The sequence below is a fragment of the Microtus oregoni genome, unplaced genomic scaffold (genome assembly GCF_018167655.1).
Source record: "Microtus oregoni isolate MIOR12 unplaced genomic scaffold, Mior012 000058F_ref0000040, whole genome shotgun sequence".
NCBI classification, from domain to species: domain Eukaryota; kingdom Metazoa; phylum Chordata; class Mammalia; order Rodentia; family Cricetidae; genus Microtus; species Microtus oregoni.
In genome coordinates, this window is record NW_024543834.1 from 9969225 (window position 1) to 9988612 (window position 19388).

General features: G+C 44.4%; 1 protein-coding gene across 1 annotated transcript in view; it reads right to left on the reverse strand.

Annotated features, from left to right (window-relative positions):
• The window catches only part of Apob (apolipoprotein B), a 37165-nt gene that overhangs the window by 11332 nt on the left and 6445 nt on the right, over positions 1–19388 (reverse strand). The window contains exons 7-25 of the mRNA XM_041639366.1: positions 18257–18381; positions 17536–17621; positions 16010–16229; positions 15061–15288; positions 14696–14813; positions 14442–14588; positions 13559–13770; positions 13072–13309; positions 12461–12637; positions 11573–11764; positions 9497–9664; positions 8812–9023; positions 6317–6499; positions 5592–5713; positions 4021–4231; positions 3357–3532; positions 3058–3245; positions 2039–2184; positions 231–604 (exon numbers count right to left, since the gene is read on the reverse strand). Of these exons, the coding sequence (XP_041495300.1) occupies positions 231–604; positions 2039–2184; positions 3058–3245; positions 3357–3532; positions 4021–4231; positions 5592–5713; positions 6317–6499; positions 8812–9023; positions 9497–9664; positions 11573–11764; positions 12461–12637; positions 13072–13309; positions 13559–13770; positions 14442–14588; positions 14696–14813; positions 15061–15288; positions 16010–16229; positions 17536–17621; positions 18257–18381 (3523 nt within the window). The remainder of the gene's footprint in view (positions 1–230; positions 605–2038; positions 2185–3057; positions 3246–3356; positions 3533–4020; positions 4232–5591; positions 5714–6316; positions 6500–8811; positions 9024–9496; positions 9665–11572; positions 11765–12460; positions 12638–13071; positions 13310–13558; positions 13771–14441; positions 14589–14695; positions 14814–15060; positions 15289–16009; positions 16230–17535; positions 17622–18256; positions 18382–19388) is intronic.

The window sequence follows — 19388 nt, forward strand, 5'->3', positions numbered from 1 at the left end:
ACACTTCTTACACTGAATTATAACTCTGCAGAGAAATGGCTGCTCTATTGTTACTACCTAATGTATTGCTGAATACTTACCATATGCTTAATAAATATTTCCATTAGTGAATGAATGAAAAGACTTTCACGTAGCAAGAAAACTATTTGTAGGAAAGCCTAAATTCTTCCCTCCTAGAGCTGTCCCACCGGAATGTGGGATCTATTAGCCCTATGGACCCTTTACCTCACCTTGCACGCTGTAGGAAAACAGGTCAACTGCAGAGTCAGCCTTCATGCGGTACTGAGCCCGAAGGCTGAAGTGGTCTCTGCTGGTGTTGCCACCAGTGTACGATGCTGACCAGTTGTACAAGTTGCTGTAGACATTTGTGGAAAGGTCTAGAACACCCAAGAGAGGCACTTGCAGTTGATATGTCTTGGGGATTGTAAAAGTGGGGAGCTGGAACACTTGAGATGGCAGCTGGAATCCCATAGACTGGAAGTTCAGGGCTGGCGTCCTCACACTCTCTGGTATCTTTAGATCCTTTGAAGACTTGCCACTCAGAGGCAAAGGGATGTCAAGTTTTATACTGTTCTTGTTCAATGTATATTTGACCCGGCCATCACTGAAGTGAACAGAGACAGTGTCCCCACAGTCAGACATCAAGAACTCAAAATCCTCGGTCTTGACCCCCCCCCACCTTCTCCTAGCCTACTATTTTCTTTTCTCCATGATATTTCTTATGCCTGGGTCCCTTTTCACACTGCCCACTAAATACTTCCCAAACCCTCCCAAGAGCCACCTGTGTATCAAGATCCCTATATCACTCTCAAAGAGCCCGTCCTAATTCTGATTATGTCATTCATTGGTTCATTTATTGGTTTATTTGGCAGAAAGGATAAAACCTTACCCTGATTCTGTCTTCTCATTGTTTCTGCTCTAGTATTTTGCATATAGTAGATACTTGATAAGTACTTGCTAAACCTAATAGAAGCAACTTGATATGTCAAAGAACACAGCTGTAAGAGTCAGGGAAGGTGGATGGTAGCTTTAGCATCTGCCAATTAGGAATGTTATCTTAGAATTAGCCTCTCCGAATCTCAGTGATGCTATCTGCATAGTACCCTTTCTGCTGAACCCCAGAAATGGCCTTGGGTATCAAATGGGGTTTGTAATCTTTTCAGAAAATACCTGCAGCAGACTATGATGATGATCTATAAAAATCAGGCAGGTGGTCAGGCAGGTAGTATTTGTTATGTTTGAATAACCTTTCATTGTATACTGTAAAATGGGCAGGATGCTGCCTGCTCTGTCCCCCGCATTCCTGTTCTATCCCCATGCATTGAAATTTCAGTAGCAAGGAAAAAAATATCTCATCTTCAGCAGTATTAGTCTGTCGGGGGAATGGGAGGACTTCAGCCTTGTGACCAGTAACTAGTCATCAGGCATGCTCAATTGTGTACTCAGCCACAACCTTCCAAGGGGCCCATATAACACAGGGCATTTAGATTCTGGACTGTGAGGATTATATGAATTATCAATTTAGGAACAAAAATTGTCTTTTTAGCTCATGCTCCACCACTTTTTATAAAATAAATAAAGTGTCACACACATGTTTGTTATCACAGATAGGAAGTCAGCAGTGTGGTTCTGAATTTCCTGCTAGGATTAAGGTGTGTTTCTCTCTCTCTCTCTCTCTCTCTCTCTCTCTCTCTCTCTCTCTCTCTCTCTCTCAATGCTCAGTGACTGTTTGCTCTCCATAGCTGAATTTGAATATCTTGCAAACTCAGGCTGTGATAGATGTAACACTAAAGAGCAGGATTTTCAGAATCTTCAATTATTTTCTTAAGTTCTTCAGATTATGCTGCTGTTCACATGGGTACCTCATTTTTAATGATACAAAACCATTGGCATTTATCCTATAGCTGTTTTTTGTCACCAAGTGCTTAAATAACTTCTCTGAATTTTTTTTTAACAGAAAAGTGTAAATCAGGCTAGGTGAAATATTCCCTTTTCTTTGTAGAGTACAAAGATGATGTTCCCTGTTTCCCCCTCCTACCTCTTTAGGAAGAGGTTGTCTGGGATGTGGAAGTCAGGCAATCCCATATTCTGGAGGTTAAACTCTGAGAGACCGTTGAGGTGATCCTGTAGCATCTGGGAGTAAGGAAGACCCCTGGATGCCATCTGAAGCCATGTGTTTGTTGCCTGCAAGGCGACAGGAGAGTTTAAGAGCAAGAAATGGGTCTCAGTGGCCTTCCAAGTACAACTAACATGACCGACAGCTCAGGTCTGCAGGTCAGTTATCAAACAAAGTGATGCACTGAAACCTAAAGATAAGTTACTGGAAAGTGTGGGTCTCCAGTGCCTGATTTCTCTGCATTTTATTTTTCCTCATTTATGTGTGTGTGTGTGTGTGTGTGTGTGTGTGTGTGTGTGCAGGCCAAAGGCCAACCTTAGAAGTCCTTCCTTCTTTAACCCTGTTTGCCTATCTTGTTTTTAAGCCAAGGTCTCTCACTGGGACCTGAGGTTCATCAATTTGTCTGGCCACTGAGCCCCAGGGATTCTTCTGTCTCCCACTACCTGTGGTAGGATTGCAGGCACATACCATCTTGCTTGGTTTTTTAATATGGGTGATGGGGCTCTAACTCAGATATCCATTCTTTGACAGCAAACACTTTATTGGCCAAGCTATCCTCATCCCTTTTTATATATTTTCTATAAATATATGTAACTATATATAATTATAATAAACTACATATATATGCACATATATATAATAATATATACACACATATACATATGTGTGTATGTGTATATATGCATGTGTGTATTTATAGGTATGTGTGTATATATTTGTTCGATCCTCTAGCCAATGTTCTGAAGCTTCTCTTAACACAGAAAACTCTTCAGCTTAGTGGTGTCCATTAGATATTTGTTCTATGCAGCTTTGTGTGCTTGGAAAACTAGCCACTCATGCTTTGCTTATGTCTTTCTGGATATTTCTGCACCTAGCTCAGTTGTTGAGGCAGTTAGCACATCTACGGCCATTCATTTATTCTGCTGCAAGGTCATACTTACAGCAGTTAATTTGGAACCCAGGTGCCGGAAAGTCATGTCTGTTTGAGGGACTCTTTGATCCAGGAGACGATTGGCATACTCATGCAAAGTTCTAGGGTAACTGGAAAGATCCACAGGGAAATTGGAGGCTACTTTTTTGGTATCCACATTGGTTCCTGTGTTCCAGTTAAATTCAATTTTCTCATTGTCTGAAAATGCACATGTAACATGACCATCAGTGATGTTAGCTCGGCCCATGGTTTTTACCCTTAAGCACACAGAGCCCTGGAAAGGGCTCACGGGATGGAAGGGACACATACCGTAACGCCATGCCACTCTCTTGGAAATTGTTGAGCCATAAGCTGTGGCAGATGAGTCCATCTGGAACAGCAGTTTGGTGGGGGACCAGTGTGTGTGGACCTCACTCCTGGCTTCTGCTAGCAAACGTGGTATGGAAACAACCCCTTTGATCTTGCCATCTCCCTTTCTGTCATAGCTATTGAAAGAGAAATCAGTTGGCATCAATGACTTTTCAGGTATCCAGGATTCAATAATTAGAAGTTTCATTTTTTTTTGGTGATGAAAGCCAGACATGAATAAATCAGAGATCTGACTATACATAGACCAGACTCATTAACTTATAAAGCCAATATTCGGCATGGAATATAGAGTTTGCAGGGAGGTAGATAAGCTTTATAAAAAACTATTTGCTTTTTTCTCTCTAGCCTTAGCCAAGCAGTTAAACCACTCCGAGCTATCATGTTCTTGTCAGTAAATAGGAACAAGAGGCTGAGACAACTTTTAATGTGTAAATAGATGATAAGTGCTTATTGAATAATGGAAATGTCCAACTGATTATGTGTAGGGGGGAACATGTTGGGAACTGTATTTGCAGGTGGCTTGGCCAGATATGAAGCTTGGAGAAGAAAGCAAAGAGACACCAAGACCTCCAGTTCAGCTCAGGTCACCTAAACCTTTCCTTACCTCACATGGCCCACAAAAGAGACCTCAGTGACTTTTTTGTTCTGGATGTCCAGGATGAGTTTGTAAGCATTTTTGTCCCTCGCAGATTCATCATTGACTCTGAGGATTGTCCCAAAGTCAACATCAAACCCTGGAATTAGGACTTCACTGGAGAGAGTCCTGCTTTGACGATTGTATTTGAACACTGCAGTGGCTTCAGTCTGCTGTACTCCTGAAAGGGTTCATGGGAGAGTCAAGAGTGTGCCGTGAGGCTGTGCAAAGGAAAAAATGAGGCAGGGAAGAAAGCTGCAAACCCCTGACTACCATAGGTTTAAATGAGGACCCTGGATAAGATTTTCCCATGGACCATGTTTGCTGTCCATTCACTTCACTTCCAAGCATTTACTGATGGTTTATAATGAGCTGGGCAATGTTCTTGCCACTGGGGTACCCAGCCCTTGTATGGTTCATCTTTTCGTGGTCAATGGGGTCTGTGGACTGTATGCAAATCAGTTACCTGTGTCAGAGGGCAATAAATATTATAAAGACATGGGAAACAGGCTATGAGGGAAGGAAACAGAGAGGGACAAAGGGGGGGTTATTTTCTACACGCTGGTCACACAAATATTTTCCTGTTCAAAGGCTATGTGGACAAGACCACAGTTTAGAGAGGACTGAGTCATGCTAAGTTCTGGATGCAGGGCATGTAGGCAAAGGCCTGAGGTGGGGGATGCTCAGATGATCAAGAAATGCAGCTCTAATTCTTCAAAATTTAACAAGAATATGATTTCTCACCTCGCCCTGCCCCTCATCAATTTTTCTTGCCTTCCTTCCTTCCCAACCCTTTCTTTCCACAGCCACATGTCATATCCTGAACCCAACTCTGTTGTTTTCAGTAGCCTGAAAATTTCCTCCAATGCAAATACCTCCATCTCTTGATTGGATTACTGACATTGCTCGCATATTAGATTCTCAGTTCTGTCTTCTTCCCATCTTTTCTCGACATGTTCCAACTTTAGAGTTTTTGCACATGCTAGTCCCTTAGCCTGCAACTCTTTTCTCTGTGGCTTATTGCCTCTCTATCCTGTCATCTTTCCCTCTTTCTCTTTTTAAAAAGATTTTCAGGCAGTAGTGGCACACATCTTTAATCCCAGCACTCAGGAGGTAGAGGCAGGTGGAGCTCTGAGTTTGAGGCCAGCCTGGTCTACAAAGTGGGTTCCAGGATAGCCAGAGCTACATGATGCGGGTGGGAACCCTGTCTCAAAAAACATAATGGGAACAAAAGACAAACAAAATTTCTCTTATCATCCTCATTTTACTGTCTCTCCCACCCTCCTTTCTCCCTATGGTGTATACTATTCCCTAGAGCCTTTTATATTTGATTCCCCCCCACCCTCAAACCCGAAGACATGTTTGTTTGATTACTATAACTTCCATGAAGGTGAAGCCTTCATTTCTAGCCTCAGCTTTAAGAAAGTGCCTGACACCTACTGGGAACCCAGGAAATACTTGTGAAATGTGTCACCATAAAGATGTGTGTCCTGAACCCAAGACAGAGGCAGTGATGGATCAGCCTCATTTTGGATACTCACCTTCGGCTTGAACTAGGAACTTCAGTGTGTCCACCAAAGCCTTATCTTCTTTTTGGAGTTCATAGGTTGCACTGGCAGAATATTGCTCCACCTCTCCTGTGGGCCTCAGCTCTAGCTCATACCTAAAGATGTCACGGCATGTCCAGTACAAACTGTTAGCTCCTTTCAAAGATGATAATGATGCCCCCCAACAATCCAGCCTCACACACCACAAAAATGCATGTACGGTTTTAATACCATCTCTTTCTCTTAGCTAGTGATAGTCCTTATGATTCTACTTATTCTCCCCAAGAGGCCTAGGCAAGGGAAGCTCCCAGGATGTCCAGGGCTTTTGGATGAGTTAAAAAAATTGACCTTTCATGCTGAGAACAAGCAGTGGGAATGGGGGTTGAGGAGGGATGATGAACCCCAAAGCATGGTGAGGGCTTTGAGCACACACACTGGTCAGCTTCACAAAGCTTATAGTGATAGGTATGGAGACTCAGTAAAGGAACTGATAGACTTGAATATGACACTGTGATCTCCTCATCCAGTGCATGAAGCACCTCAAGGGGGGGGGGGACCCACAGTGTTGACCAGAGGGCCACCATTTTAAGTTCCCAGATAATGATGTGAGCTCCTAAGGTTGGAAACATGGTTCTGCAATCCTTGGCATTTTGCTTTTTTGTCCCCCCACTCCAGGTAGAGGGGAAGCAGATACTAGGCTAGCATCGAGTATCTCTCACCTGGTGTCCCCTGTCAGTGGGTAGTAGGAAGCGGACTCTGTGGAGCTGGCATTGGAGTAAGCTCCCGTGGTGCAGTAGTTCATGCCAGTGAAGAAAGGTCTGCAAGTTGACCAGGACTGCCTGTTCTCAATCAGAGGAGGGATCTCTTCCGTTTTGGTGGTAGACACCAAATGCAGCGTGTTGCTTGCGAGGAATGAAAAGGGGGCGTTACCTTTGTATTATGACCTGAAATGCCTATGGTTGAATCTCACTGTGGACATGCCTTCCCCGCCCCCATCCTCGGTCCTTCTCTTTTGTTCACACCCACTTCACATTATGTTTATGGGGAAACAAATATGAGTATAAAGAGCATCAGTAACATGAACAGAAGGACCCTTGTTTCAGATGTTACACTGGGTTCTCTGCATTACCCTCGATCCCTCCGCTGCAGGCCTAGGATTCCCATTTTACAGCACAGAGAGAAGCTTGGAGAGAAACTTATCATTGAGGTTGGGTGCAGGCTGGATGTAGGGACTTTGCCTTTTTCCCATGCAAGGTTTCTTACATTCTGAGTTCTTTCTACTAGCACTAAAATGCTCAAGTTTTGGCACCTGCCCACACTATACCCTGACCCCCATCTGCAAATCCCTTTATTTCCTTCTTAGCCCAATTTGTCTCCTTTGTATCCAAAAGGGTTGTCTCCCCTTGAAGTGTTTTTTCTAAACACTTTACACTGCCTCTTCCTCCTTATGCTCCTGAAAATGCTTTCTTTGGTATTACCAGTCCCTTTCTTGCTCTTTAATTCGATGGTGTGTGTGTGTGTGTGTCTGTGTGTATTATTTATCTTCTTTGGTCCCTCACAAGTGTTTTGTAGAGATGCTCACACATATTCACATTAAGGTATCAGATTCTAACCTCTGAGAACTTTGCAACACTTTAGAGATGTACTTCAAAAATGAGAAAATAGAACCAATTCCACCCATGCCCTGGTTTCTTCTTTGAAATACGTGCTTTTAAATTCGGGATCCCCACCCCTAGCTTTTGGTGGTGTCTTAAATCAAGCTTTGCTGATGTGTTGATAGCTCTGATGCCAGCTGAGGGAAGGTCTCCTTTGCTCCCTCTTTACCACGGTTCCCTGCTTATTCCTCCCCCCTCCATCCACATGATTCTATCATCTGTGCTCTGGCCCCACTTTCTCCTGGCTTGCCCTCCCCTGACTGTTGTTTGGTCTTGCCTCTACATGCTGATCTCTTTACTGGGCTCGGAGTCCAGGTCCATTTCATGTCTAGGCAGTTTAGATTAGTCATTCCACAGGACACCAAAAGCAGCAATTCAGCATCTCACTCCAAGCTGCAGCTTTCTCTCTGCCTCCTATCTCAACAAAGGCCACACCACTTCCCTTTCTTCCTTCCTTTTCCTCTCTAACAAGTCAATCTTGAAACACTAATTTTTCTGCTTTCTTATAATCTATGGAGCTTCCTCACTCCCTTGTCTCCCTAAATGTTCCCCCAGGGCAAGCCCCTGTCTCCTCCCACTCCTAGCTGAGCTCCACTCACATTTTCCTTCTCCCATTTTTGCGCCCCAGAGTTGGAGTACTTCCTCTAAAAACACCAGCTCATTGAATTTATACTCCCTTTCTCGACCCCTTTGGCTTCAGAAGGGTCTACACTCTTTCCCTGGCCTTGAGAGGCTAGCCGTGGTCCGAGATGGCCTGCTCTTTTCTACCACAGAGCCCGTATATTCCCTGTGCATTTTACTAATTCAGCTCACCTTAGCATACCCAGTCATTTTCTTATCCTTCAGGCCATTGCACACACTCTGACCCACTGCATGGACACACACTCCTTTCTCTGCTTGCTTATCCCTGACACAGGCCTTCTAGCAGATCAGAAGTGGGTACTTTCAAAAACATCCTGGCTCAAAAGTCTTTATGATCTATGATTTTACCATCTCCCACTTCTCTGATCTAGCCCTTGCTTTATTACAGCCATTTCCTTAATTGTGTGCCTTCCCTGGACAGTTAAAAATCTAGAAGACCAGGGTCCTCCTGTATCTCCTTCAGCAAGTTTGATACAAACCGGGCGACTAAACTCTGTTTCTGAGCAAGCGAACAAATGTGTCAGGAAGCTATTGAAACAGGAACTCTTGATATGAACCTGAGCACGACGGATGTTTTATTCAGAGTTGGCCCCCACAAACTAGTGTGACCTTTGGTGTTTCTCCTGGGCAGGAACGCTTGTTTCCCAAACAGGATTTTTCTAGCATTGCCATTTCTCTGTTCTCAAAGTAAACGAGAAGTTCAACAGCGCCCCAGAGTCAAGTAACTCCTGACAAAGCAGCAGGTGTGAAGTGTTGGTGTTGAGAGGCATAGGAAACTTTAGGAAAATATACCAAGTAGAACCATTTCACTGGACCTTGAATTACCCCGGTTAGTTAGCTCGTCTGGCTAAATCCTGTAGAGACATACTCAATTCTCTCCTCCAAACAGGCCAGGTAGACCTTGATGGTAGAATTACCTGCCACTGAACAGCTTGACAGGCCTCTTTGGAGCAGGGATGGTGACCTTCAGCTCTCCTGCCTTCAGGGCAACTCGAGCCTCCAGGCCTGACTCATGGAAGAAGTTGGTGTTCATCTGGACACCGCTCTTTGCAAAGTCTGGGATGATGATGCCCATATTCGTCACAAACTCCACAGACACAGAGGGCTTCACCACTAGTTCTGCCTGAATCTGGAAGTCAGAAGGTGACCTATTCAGTTTTATCCCGGACCTCAGAAACCTGACAGACAGCTCGACTTCTCTTTCTGAACTCTGACAAATGCCTCTGCTAATCCACACTACAGGGCCCATAACTGTGATTTGAGGGGGAAAAGCTGAAGCATCCAGTTTCTCCAGAGCCAGTGTGCATTTCCCAAGACTAGCAAAAGCCTGGACTAACTTTAAGCACTACTGGATACAAAGATAACCAGGGTCTTCATTCATGGCGAACATCCAGGCTCCCCTTTCATTACTGCATCTTAAGTGGAGATGGTGAGAGATAATACATGCAGGCAAAATCCCCAAATTCCTCATAAAAATTAGCAAGAAGATTGTAATTATAATTCACGTTGCCTTGAGTTGGAGCATGTCTTAAACATGTGTGCAAAAATCCCACCCAGAAGGAAAAGAAACAGTAATTGATGGTGATCAATGCTGTGCCTTACATTGGCTAGTTCCATTCTCACTCCAGCCTTGGTTCCGGGGGTGATGACTCCAGAGGAGGACACTTGCAGCTGTACCCCGGCTCCAGTAGGGAGCTCAAAGGCATTGTCCATGAAGATGTAGTGAAGGTACAAGTCGTTCTTTGACCCATCTCTCAGGGCCTGTGCAATCTGCAAATGCAACGAGAGGCAGCAATGCAAAGTAAGCCGGATGTGGGTGAGCTGTGTTAAAGGTGATCTCCCAAACGTCACACAAGATGCCTCTTTATTCACAGAGAGGGGCTAGGAATTCTGACTAGCTAGGTGGTCTGATGAATGTAAGCTCATGATTACTGGCGTCAATGCACTGGGATAGAAGCAGTTTCTCTGGCTTGAAAGTCACGTCATTTTAAACTGCTGATTTAGAGGTCCCTAGAGGAACCTCGCAGCTTGATGAACTTTAAGCATGAGGTATGACATTATTCTGCTCTTGTAAAAATCCAAATGCAAATGAGACTTTACCGGAAGTGTACTCTATTATGGTAAAGGCAACTTTCCGAAAGTGAGTGCCTACTGAGGCAATGCCTCCGTTAATAAAATTGATTCTTGCTATCTTATAGAACATTTTCATAAAAGTACTCAAGCCTTTTGTCCTTTTTTTCTTTCTTTCTTTTGCAGTGCAAGGGATGGAACCTCAGCTTTGCAATGCTGGGTGACCTCTGTGTCACTGAGTTACACCCCCAGCTTTCGAGACCTCTCTTCTTAAAGTCCACAGGATTATTTATCTTATCATAGAGAACACATTTGTTTATTTTCTCCTTTTATGATATACTGATATCCATATAACACAAATGTGGATAGTGGGTTATAGTTTGCTAATAACTCTTATAATTGTTGTATAATTTCAGCATTTGAAAGTACTGTCAGCATAGATTGAGGAGGGTATACTTAGAACTGTTTTCTAGAAGATCAAACTATTATTCTTGAAAGATACAGCTATTCTGAATGGCTTTATTTCCAAATGCTATCAATTTTTTAGCTACCAAGAATAATATTTTAAATAGTTTGTGTGCACGTGGTGTGTGCGTGTGTGTATGTGCATGTGTACATGTGTACTTATGTATGTGCGTGCACTTTACTGTGCATGCATGTGTAGAGGGCAGAAGTTAATCCTGGGTCTTTCCCTTTATCATTCTCTATTCTTTGATAGGGTCTCTCACGGATGTATTCCTGTGTTGTCCAGGCTAGCTGGCCAGTGAGTTCCCAGGATCCGCTTAGGTTGTTATGGGCATGGCTGGCCTGGTTTTACATGAATGTCAGAGATCCAATCTCAGGTCCTCACGCTTTCACAGTGACACAGAAGTGCCTCCCCAGGTCCCTCTTTGAAGACTGTGTGTGTACAGGTATATGCATGCTTACATGTGTGTACTTGCATGTGGCTGTTCATGTACATGCACACCTGTATGTGTGTGTATGTGTGTGTGTTCATGCACGTGTGTGTGTACCACATCAACCTCAGATGTCATCCTCAGGATCCTATCCACCTTGTATTGTGACACAGTCTCTTGGTTTTACCCAGAGCTCGCCGATTTGGCTAGGCTAAGTCTGCCAGCAAATCCCAGGAATCTGCTTATCTCTGCCTCCCCAGTGCTGGGATTATTGGGGTGTGCCACAACACCCTGCTTTCTCATGTGGTTTCTGGGGGTCTAAACCTAGATCAGTCTTCAGGACAGGTCAGACTTTACTGATTGAGCCCCCTTCCTTAGCCCTTGAGAATCATCTGTACTCAAATTCAAGGCAAACTTGTATTTCCTTTTTTTTTTTTTTTTTTTTTTTTTTTGGTTTGTCGAGACAGGGTTTCTCTGTGGTTTTGGAGCCTGTCCTGGAACTAGCTCTTGTAGACCAGGCTGGTCTCGAACTCACAGAGATCCGCCTGCCTCTGCCTCGCGAGTGCTGGGATTAAAGGCGTGCGCCACCACCGCCCGGCCAAACTTGTATTTCAAAAGATGTACAAAACCCTTTCTCAGATCTGTGAGGCTGGCGGACCTAAGAAGGTTCTGGCTCATCAGTTAGTGCTCATACAGGGCCTGGGTCACTCACCATCTGGGGGATTCCCCGTAGAGTTTGCGCACTGCTCAGCAGCAGCCTCCCCAGGACTTGGAGGTCTTGGAGCTTGACAAAGCCAAGTTCTTCCCCTAAGATGCGGAGGTAGGCTCGGGCTTCAGGGATTTCCGTAGACTTCAGTTCTTTGATCAACTTGTCCACCATGGGCATGATTCCATTCACCATGTCCTAGGATTTTAGTAGCAAAATGTCTAGTGAGATGGCAGCTCGGCTTAGCACTTACAGACCTCTCTGGCCTGCCTATCTGTGCAGCTGTGAGGTGCTCACACTCAAGCGTACACAACCTAGTTTCTACTCCTTAAAGTAGGGGCTCTTTGCCAGCTTTGGAGTGGAATTTGTTCTCACTAGCCAGCACACCGATATGAGTGACAGCCAAGGAAAAGTTGCTGATAATGACAAAAGCATTAACTTAAAATTTATGATCACGTCTGCTTATTGGAAAATCAGTAGTGATGTCAGGAACAGGGACCTTGTTTCATTTAGTCGTTAAGTGAAGGTGTGAGAGATGGATTATTAGTAGCCCATTGACCTAGGAATAGGCCAGTCACATGTAATATCAAGCGGTTTTCCCAAGGGTTCACGACTTGGAGACGGCGAGGTGTGAATCCAAACTCATGTCGGAGGCGGCCCACTCTTAAACATTTCTATGAAGTACTTCTAGTCAATCTTGTTCCCACTAAATTTGCAAGAGGCCCTTACCCATAGGGGACACTGGCTCTTAGTCCCACAACGGTGTCTAAAAGATAGCCACATCGAAGATTTCAGGTAGGTAGAACTTTCATGTCTTCTAGGCATAGAGATGAATGTCTGATAGCAAGACGGTAGGCTTCCCTTAAAGAAAAAGGATACCTAAAAAACACATACCTGTTCATGCTTGTCATCTTTGGTATAGCCAAAGTGGTCCACCAAGACCTTGGAGACACGATCAGGAACTTGTCCATCGACCCAGTACAAAGCCTTGTTGACACTGTCTGGGAAGAATCCTTGCTTACCGAAAAGAGCTTCCAGTGTCGGCTCAAAGCCCTTTCCTTCTAAACCAATCTGAGAAAGAAAACCAGACAAACATGCCATTAGGCTTTTGGTTGTACAGCAGACAGCGTCTCCCCGACTTTTGCTCTTATAATTAAACAAGCAGCAGGTGAACACGACAGAAACCCTAGAAGGAAGTTGTTTGTTTAAATCTCATTAGATTCCTGAACGGTAGCACTCCTCTGGCTTGCCCCAGAAGACACAACTAAGGATCAGAGAGGATAAATCATTTCACTAAGGATTCAGAGCTGAAAAGAGATTCAGGGTTTGATGGGAGAGAATCATGTATTTAACTCAATGGAGAGCTCATGCATTTTTCTAGGGTTTGGAGTTCAGGGGTTTCTCTGAGACATCTTTGATAAAAGAGTCATGCTTCAGGTGACCCCTAGTGGAGCCTGATGGTGTTGTACTGGATGGGTTGCCTATTGAGATCCTCTCACACATACCTCAAAGAGATCAGTTGAAGCAAGTCCAAAGACCACGAGAGTTGTTTTCAGCATGCTTTCTTTGGGAAGGTAACTGCTTGGATCAAATATAAGATTCCCTTCCACTTTGGCGGAGACTGGGTCAAACGACGGGAGAGAAACAGATTTGGAGATTTGATAGTTCTGGGAAAATCTCCTGAAGTCCATGATTGTTGGAAGTTGAGAGCCTTCCAGAGCACTTTCGATCAAATTCTTCAGACTAAATGAAAAGAAAGAATATACTTTGAGTAAAAATCCTGTGTTACTTGTTGGTTGTCTCTTCATATCCTACTCAGTTATGAATTTCTAATTACTAAGATATGTAGATTTAGAAGTCCCAAGACTTTGGCTTAGGGTCCACACACATTCACTTTTAAGAATCCCTGAGGATGGGCAGTACCACAATTAGGGACTGGTGTCCTAGCCCAGGGTTCTCAGTGGCTGATGGGGGAAAATGACTTTTACTTACTCTTGGACATACAGTTCTTCTGAGTTCAAGATGTTGGCGATGTGAGATGCCACGAAGTTCTTCACCTGTTCACTCTGCTCCAATTGGAGAAGCTGGATAATTTTGCGAATTTCTGATGAGGAAGGGCCCCTCATCAGCAAGAGATAGGCAGCCAGTCTCTTCTCCACAGGAGCGGCACCATTCGCAAATGTATCAAAAAGGATCTCTTGGACCTGCAGTCAAAAGAAGAGACTGAGATCGCTGTCTTTTGGCCAAGACAGAGAGCATGCCCGGCTGATGCTGGTATGTCTGGTGTTTTATAAGAAACTCTAATTTCTGTCTAAAATAGCCACAAATGCTGATACCTAGTCTTCTTTTCAGCATGCCCCAGGGCAACCAGCCCAAGGAATGGCACCCGGAAGACTTGTATAGACTATGAGCTGAGCTCAAGTCTTGACCAGTTCATGACCTGCCACATAGTGAAGATAAAATTGTCTCATTGTAGGTTATTTTGATGTCAAGACAAAGATGGAAAATGATAGTGAGTTTGGAGAAGGTATTTCTAATGCTCTGGAGTTATTTTTTGTCACCTCTGGTAGAACCTAATTCACTATCTGGTTGATGAGATTGTGTAGTACCAATGTTTTTGCAAGATGAGATGATAGTCAACTTGGTAGCAGGATAGCATGTAGAAAAAAAGGTCTGTGTTCTGCATGTGGATGAGCTACAAAGTGGTGTCTTTCATGTGCACATAGGAGTATGTCAACGGGCTTACTGAAGCTGACACCTAGAAGGTGGTACAGGGAGGCCCAGGTGGTGAAACAGAAAAGTGATGTCCTCATACGATCTGAACCTCACTGGCCAGCATCAGCTCTCACTTTTAGAACCCCACGGCAAACTTTACCTCTTCTCCCAGTTCCATCTTCCTCAGGGCCTGGATAGCAGCTTTCTGAATCAGCAGCGATGGTTTTGTACTTCTCACACAATTCAGGACTGAGGACTTGAGTGCTGGCATTACCTGTTCCATGGTTCTGCCCATATTTCCGATGACCTTCATTGGAGAAATGAAACCAGAGCTCACCACAGTGCAGAAGTAAAGGGTGTCCAGGGTGAGCAACTTTGTAATGATGTATATAATACAAAAGACTGAAAGAATACCCTCAGGATCAAGTAGGTGTGGTCTTCATTCCCCGTGCACTCGTTGTCAATCTGTTTCAACAGGTAACCAGCAACATCTTGCAGATCGGGGCTCCTTGAATGGTCTGCATCATAATAGCTACCAAGGAAAGGAACAGAGATTGAAATCTAGCAAGCATAGTTAAACTTCTCTTAAAATCCAAACTTGTGTTTGCTGGTCCTTATCACAAGCTCTCACTCAACATGAGCAATGAGCAATAGGAAACCAGAAGAAAAAGCATTAGGATTCGAAGGTGAGGGAAAGCGCCATTGAAGCAGAGATCTAGTGCTTCCCTTGCTCCCAGGAGGAGGGATGTAGGATGGAGTAAGGTGAGGTAAAGACTCACTTGTTAACCACGTGGCTCAGGGCATACAAGGTGGCTCGGCTCTGCTGCTCCTTGGCGGTGTTAAAGATCTCCCTCAGCCTCTGGGTTGAAGGATTTGGGATCAGGGCCACTAGGTAGGTAACAATGTCAACCAGCAGGGGGTGAGCCTTCTCTGTTTTCAGCCACTGGAGGATGTGAGTGTAGCACTGGGGTTGTCCACACTGGACCAAGGCTTGTAGAGTGATGGGGCTACGGAGAGATGTGCAGGATGGAGTTACACAGAGGACCATCACATCGAACCCAGTATCCTCATCTCCTGGTTTATCTCCAGGCAGGAGAGTCCTTGCATCCTTTCTGCACTACCTGGACCTAACCATCTTTCACACTACAGCTCAGAGGCCAGGAACCACGATGACTTCCACCATGGTGTCCACCCTAGGGGTATTGCTACCACAGAGACATGATGGAGGAAAGGAAGCTAAAGAACCCTCAGACCGGAAGCCAATGAGGATGGTTATCTCTGTCTTTTTGTTGGGACATAAACTGTGCCTGGCCAGCACATGCATGGGCCATTCCTGGCCTCAGTCCCTTCTGTGACCTTCTCAGCATGTAGAACAAGTACTGTTTGTGTGGTAAGTAGAAAAACTGTACTATTTTGTCCCCCTGAGTTCTCTTTCTACTAGCCTGAAAGTTTCAAGAAAGGTTCAGAATTTTTCTTTCTCGATTTTCATACTGCTCACAATAGCATAAGGAATTAGAAGACACAGATGCATGTATGCTTCAATAATGTTTGTGTGTTGCTTATAGAACTCTAAGCTCCTAGGATGATGGTTTTTCCCCCTAGTAGATATTAGCTGATCAACTGGTTAAGTGGGTTGACAATTAAATAGTTCCAAAGATTCTTGGGCTATAGGTTCTACATCTTCTCTAGGTCATCTGAGACTCTGCTTCACCACCATTAAAGACCTACCTGGACACTCCAATCAGCTGTGGCAGGAGAGACGTGACTGCCTCATCGCTGAGACCTCTCAGCTCAGTAACCAGTTTATTGAAGAGATTTGCTCTCTGAGCATTCTGCTCCGAGACAGACAGTCCTTTCAGTTCTTGAAGAGTACTCAAAACAGCCTCTGTTTGCTTTGTGGGTGATGTGGACTTGGTGCTCTCAAAGGCCAGACCCACCTTCTTGGTACCTGGAAGTAGAGAAGTGTCAATGAGTTTTGCTTCTGTAGCTCAGCATCTTTATTGAGTCTAAACTGGAAATGGCGTAGGAATCAGTCAGGGGAGGGGAAAAAGGCAATGAATTCTTTCTCAACTCTCATTAGACATCAGACTCTGAGCTGGATGTTTCCATTCACTCATTACAGCCTTCCTTGGCGGTGGGGGTGTAAGAATGTTCTACAATTTAAAGTGAGAAAAAGGGAAATAATATGAGTAACAAATTTGGTAATTCTTTAACAGTTTATTTGTTTGTGGATTTGTGTACGCAAGTGCAGGTGCCCACAAGGGGCAAAGGAAGGAGTCAGATCCCTTGGAGTTGGAGTCTCAGGAAGCTGTGAGTCACCCAGTGGGGATGCTAGGAACTGGACTCAGTTCCTCTGGAACAGTTGCATGTGCTCTTAACTGCCAGACCACCTCTCCAGTCCCATTGCTTTGCGAATTCTTACCCAAGAACTCTTTAGATCAACGAGACTCAACCTGGAGTTGAATCCAAGCTTTTGTGAATCTGGCATCAGACCATCCTGTGCTTCACAGAATGGCAAGGAAGTACTTCTGCTGCCATGGCAACACTGAGGCTCATTGTGGTCCTCACCCATCAGGTCTTCCACTGGGACCTGGACCTCTTAGCCGCATATGGAGAGGGATACTCTTCTGCAGTCCCACCAGCTCATAGAAATAAACTACAGTGTTGACTTTGATTGGAATTAGGTCTCATTGTATGACTGAGACTACCTCATAAAGCCCACTGTGTATCATTTCCCTCTACATATAAGCACATGACTCTACCTACTGAACTCAAAGGCTCTACCACCAAGACAACAATAAAAATAATGCACAAATCCAAGTGTTGCCTGATTGACATACAAATGCATCATTGGCCTGGGGTTAGACTGGAATTCTCTAAAGTTCCTTTCAGCTCTAAAGATCAATTACTTAGATTACTACTTGGCCTGACTCTGAAGTTCCTTTTCCTGTTTTACATCATCTGACATCATGGCTCTGAGTCTTATGGATACATGACGTTGTCAGAACTACCAGAGCTTCACATCCAGCTTAGACTTCCCATTTCTTATCCATAAAATACCAGGCGGTTGTGGATGCTGTCTCCCTTCACTTTGTCCCACAACCACTTAGCATCCTGAAATGCTTTCTTGACAGCTACAGTCTAGTGGCCAGAACGCCAGAGTCCACATTGGTCCACAGACTGAACAGGGAGTTGAGCCATGAATAGCACCCCATGGGTAGATTTCCTGGTTCCCTGGAGACATAAAGTCTTACCTTCATTGAAGAAGCGACTGTTGATCTTTGGTGTGTCTTCAAGCCTCAGCGTCTGTGTGACTTGAGTCATGATCCCATACTTGTTCCTGGCAACACAGGAAGTACATGGCATCATGGATTACCAGTTATTGAAGAAAATGCTTTTCTTTTCAAGGTAAAGGGTCTTCATCTATTCTGTCACCTTTCAAAGGATGGTGAAATCCATCCATCTTGATCATCCAATGGGTAGTTCCCACCTCTTCCTGCTCACATGAATTATCCTGTATTATATTCTACACCTGTCTAGAATTCCCAGAAGGTTTAGAGTACAGCTGAGTATCGAAACTCTTTTGTAGCTCTCCCAGCACAATCTCAAGGACATAACAATTATCTAATGAATGTTACTTGAATGTCACTGTTTAACATGGAATAGGCTATATAAGTCTCCATCTTAAATCCTTCATGAAAACCTAAGTAGAGCACCATAGAGTGCACAATTCACAATTTTTATGGATCTACAAACCCTTCAGGTCTGAGGTACCTATTGTTGTTCTCAAATTCTTCCAATGTTCAAAACCTTTCTGGGAAATTCAATGTTAACTTAAAAGCAGGACAGAGATAGACTCTGCCTTGTATCTCCCATAGCTTCCTCTAAGACCAGCCTTGCCTGAACTACACCCAGGAGGTACTCAGCTACATCAGTCCATTAAATGATGAGCTCTGTAAGCAGCAGGTGACCTACTTGTAAGAAAAAGGCAGGAAAAGGTGCTGCTCATTGCAGATGGCTTCAGACACATGCTTCCTCTTGGGGTCCAGGGTGTACTGGCAAGATTGGCTGCTGCTGACCAGAGTTGACAAGGGGCGGACCTGGGAACAGAAGTAGAGGAGAGCATTTTGGTCAGTCCCTGGGATTTCAAGCTGAGGCTTCTGCATAGGGGGTTGTCTTTAGGGAAGTATAGGGTGGATGTCTGCATCATGAGGGAACTCAGGGAAAGAAAGAGAATGCAACACTTGACATTAGCTAAGGGGACACGAGATGGCACACTCAAGGATGGAGACTCTTCTTGTTCTACACCCGTGGAGTGTCCATTAAGTATAACATGTGCACCTTGCATCCTACAAAACCTCCCATGCAGGTGCACACCTCACAGCTTCCATTTATACAAGCTTGGGACTTTGCAGGTTTGTTCCACATCTTCCTTGTGGAATTTGCCAGTGTAATAGGTGAATGGCGGATGTTTGATGTTTTCTGGTCAGGCCTAGGGATGCTTCTCTGCACAATTAAGTTTATTATTTTATCAACTATAGTATGCAGTGTCCTTTACTAGCAGGTATGTAAACTTTGTTGCCACATCCCTTGAAGGGATGCTGTCCACTGTCCATGGTTCAGTTGCCTGCCTTCCTTCCTTCCTTCCTTCCTTCCTTCCTTCCTTCCTTCCTTCCTGTTTTCCTCTTTCCCTCAGTGCTACCCAGAACAAGGATGAGCACAGAACAGATTCTCAGATGCCAAACCAGTGCATTGACCTTGTATAAGTCTGGTCCTCATGGTTATCAGATTATCTCTTTCTAGCTTCAAGGATAATGTCTAAGAAGATTGGGAGAGATGGCAGGAATTGTTCAACAGTTCATGTTGACCAAGACAACTTGTGACTTATACTTTAGAACATGTTACAGGGACTGGGCAAACTTAGATAACATGTACTATAGGACCCTGAGTGGCAGCAAAGGAGGTTAGTACTGAGAGGGTGGCTTAGGCAGGACCTGGAGGACTTAGCTCTAGTTGGGTTCAACTGGGGATGGAAGAACAAGAAGCTGAGACACAATCATGTCACTTCCTGGACTGAGAAAGGTGAGAGAGCATGGGTCATTCGCTT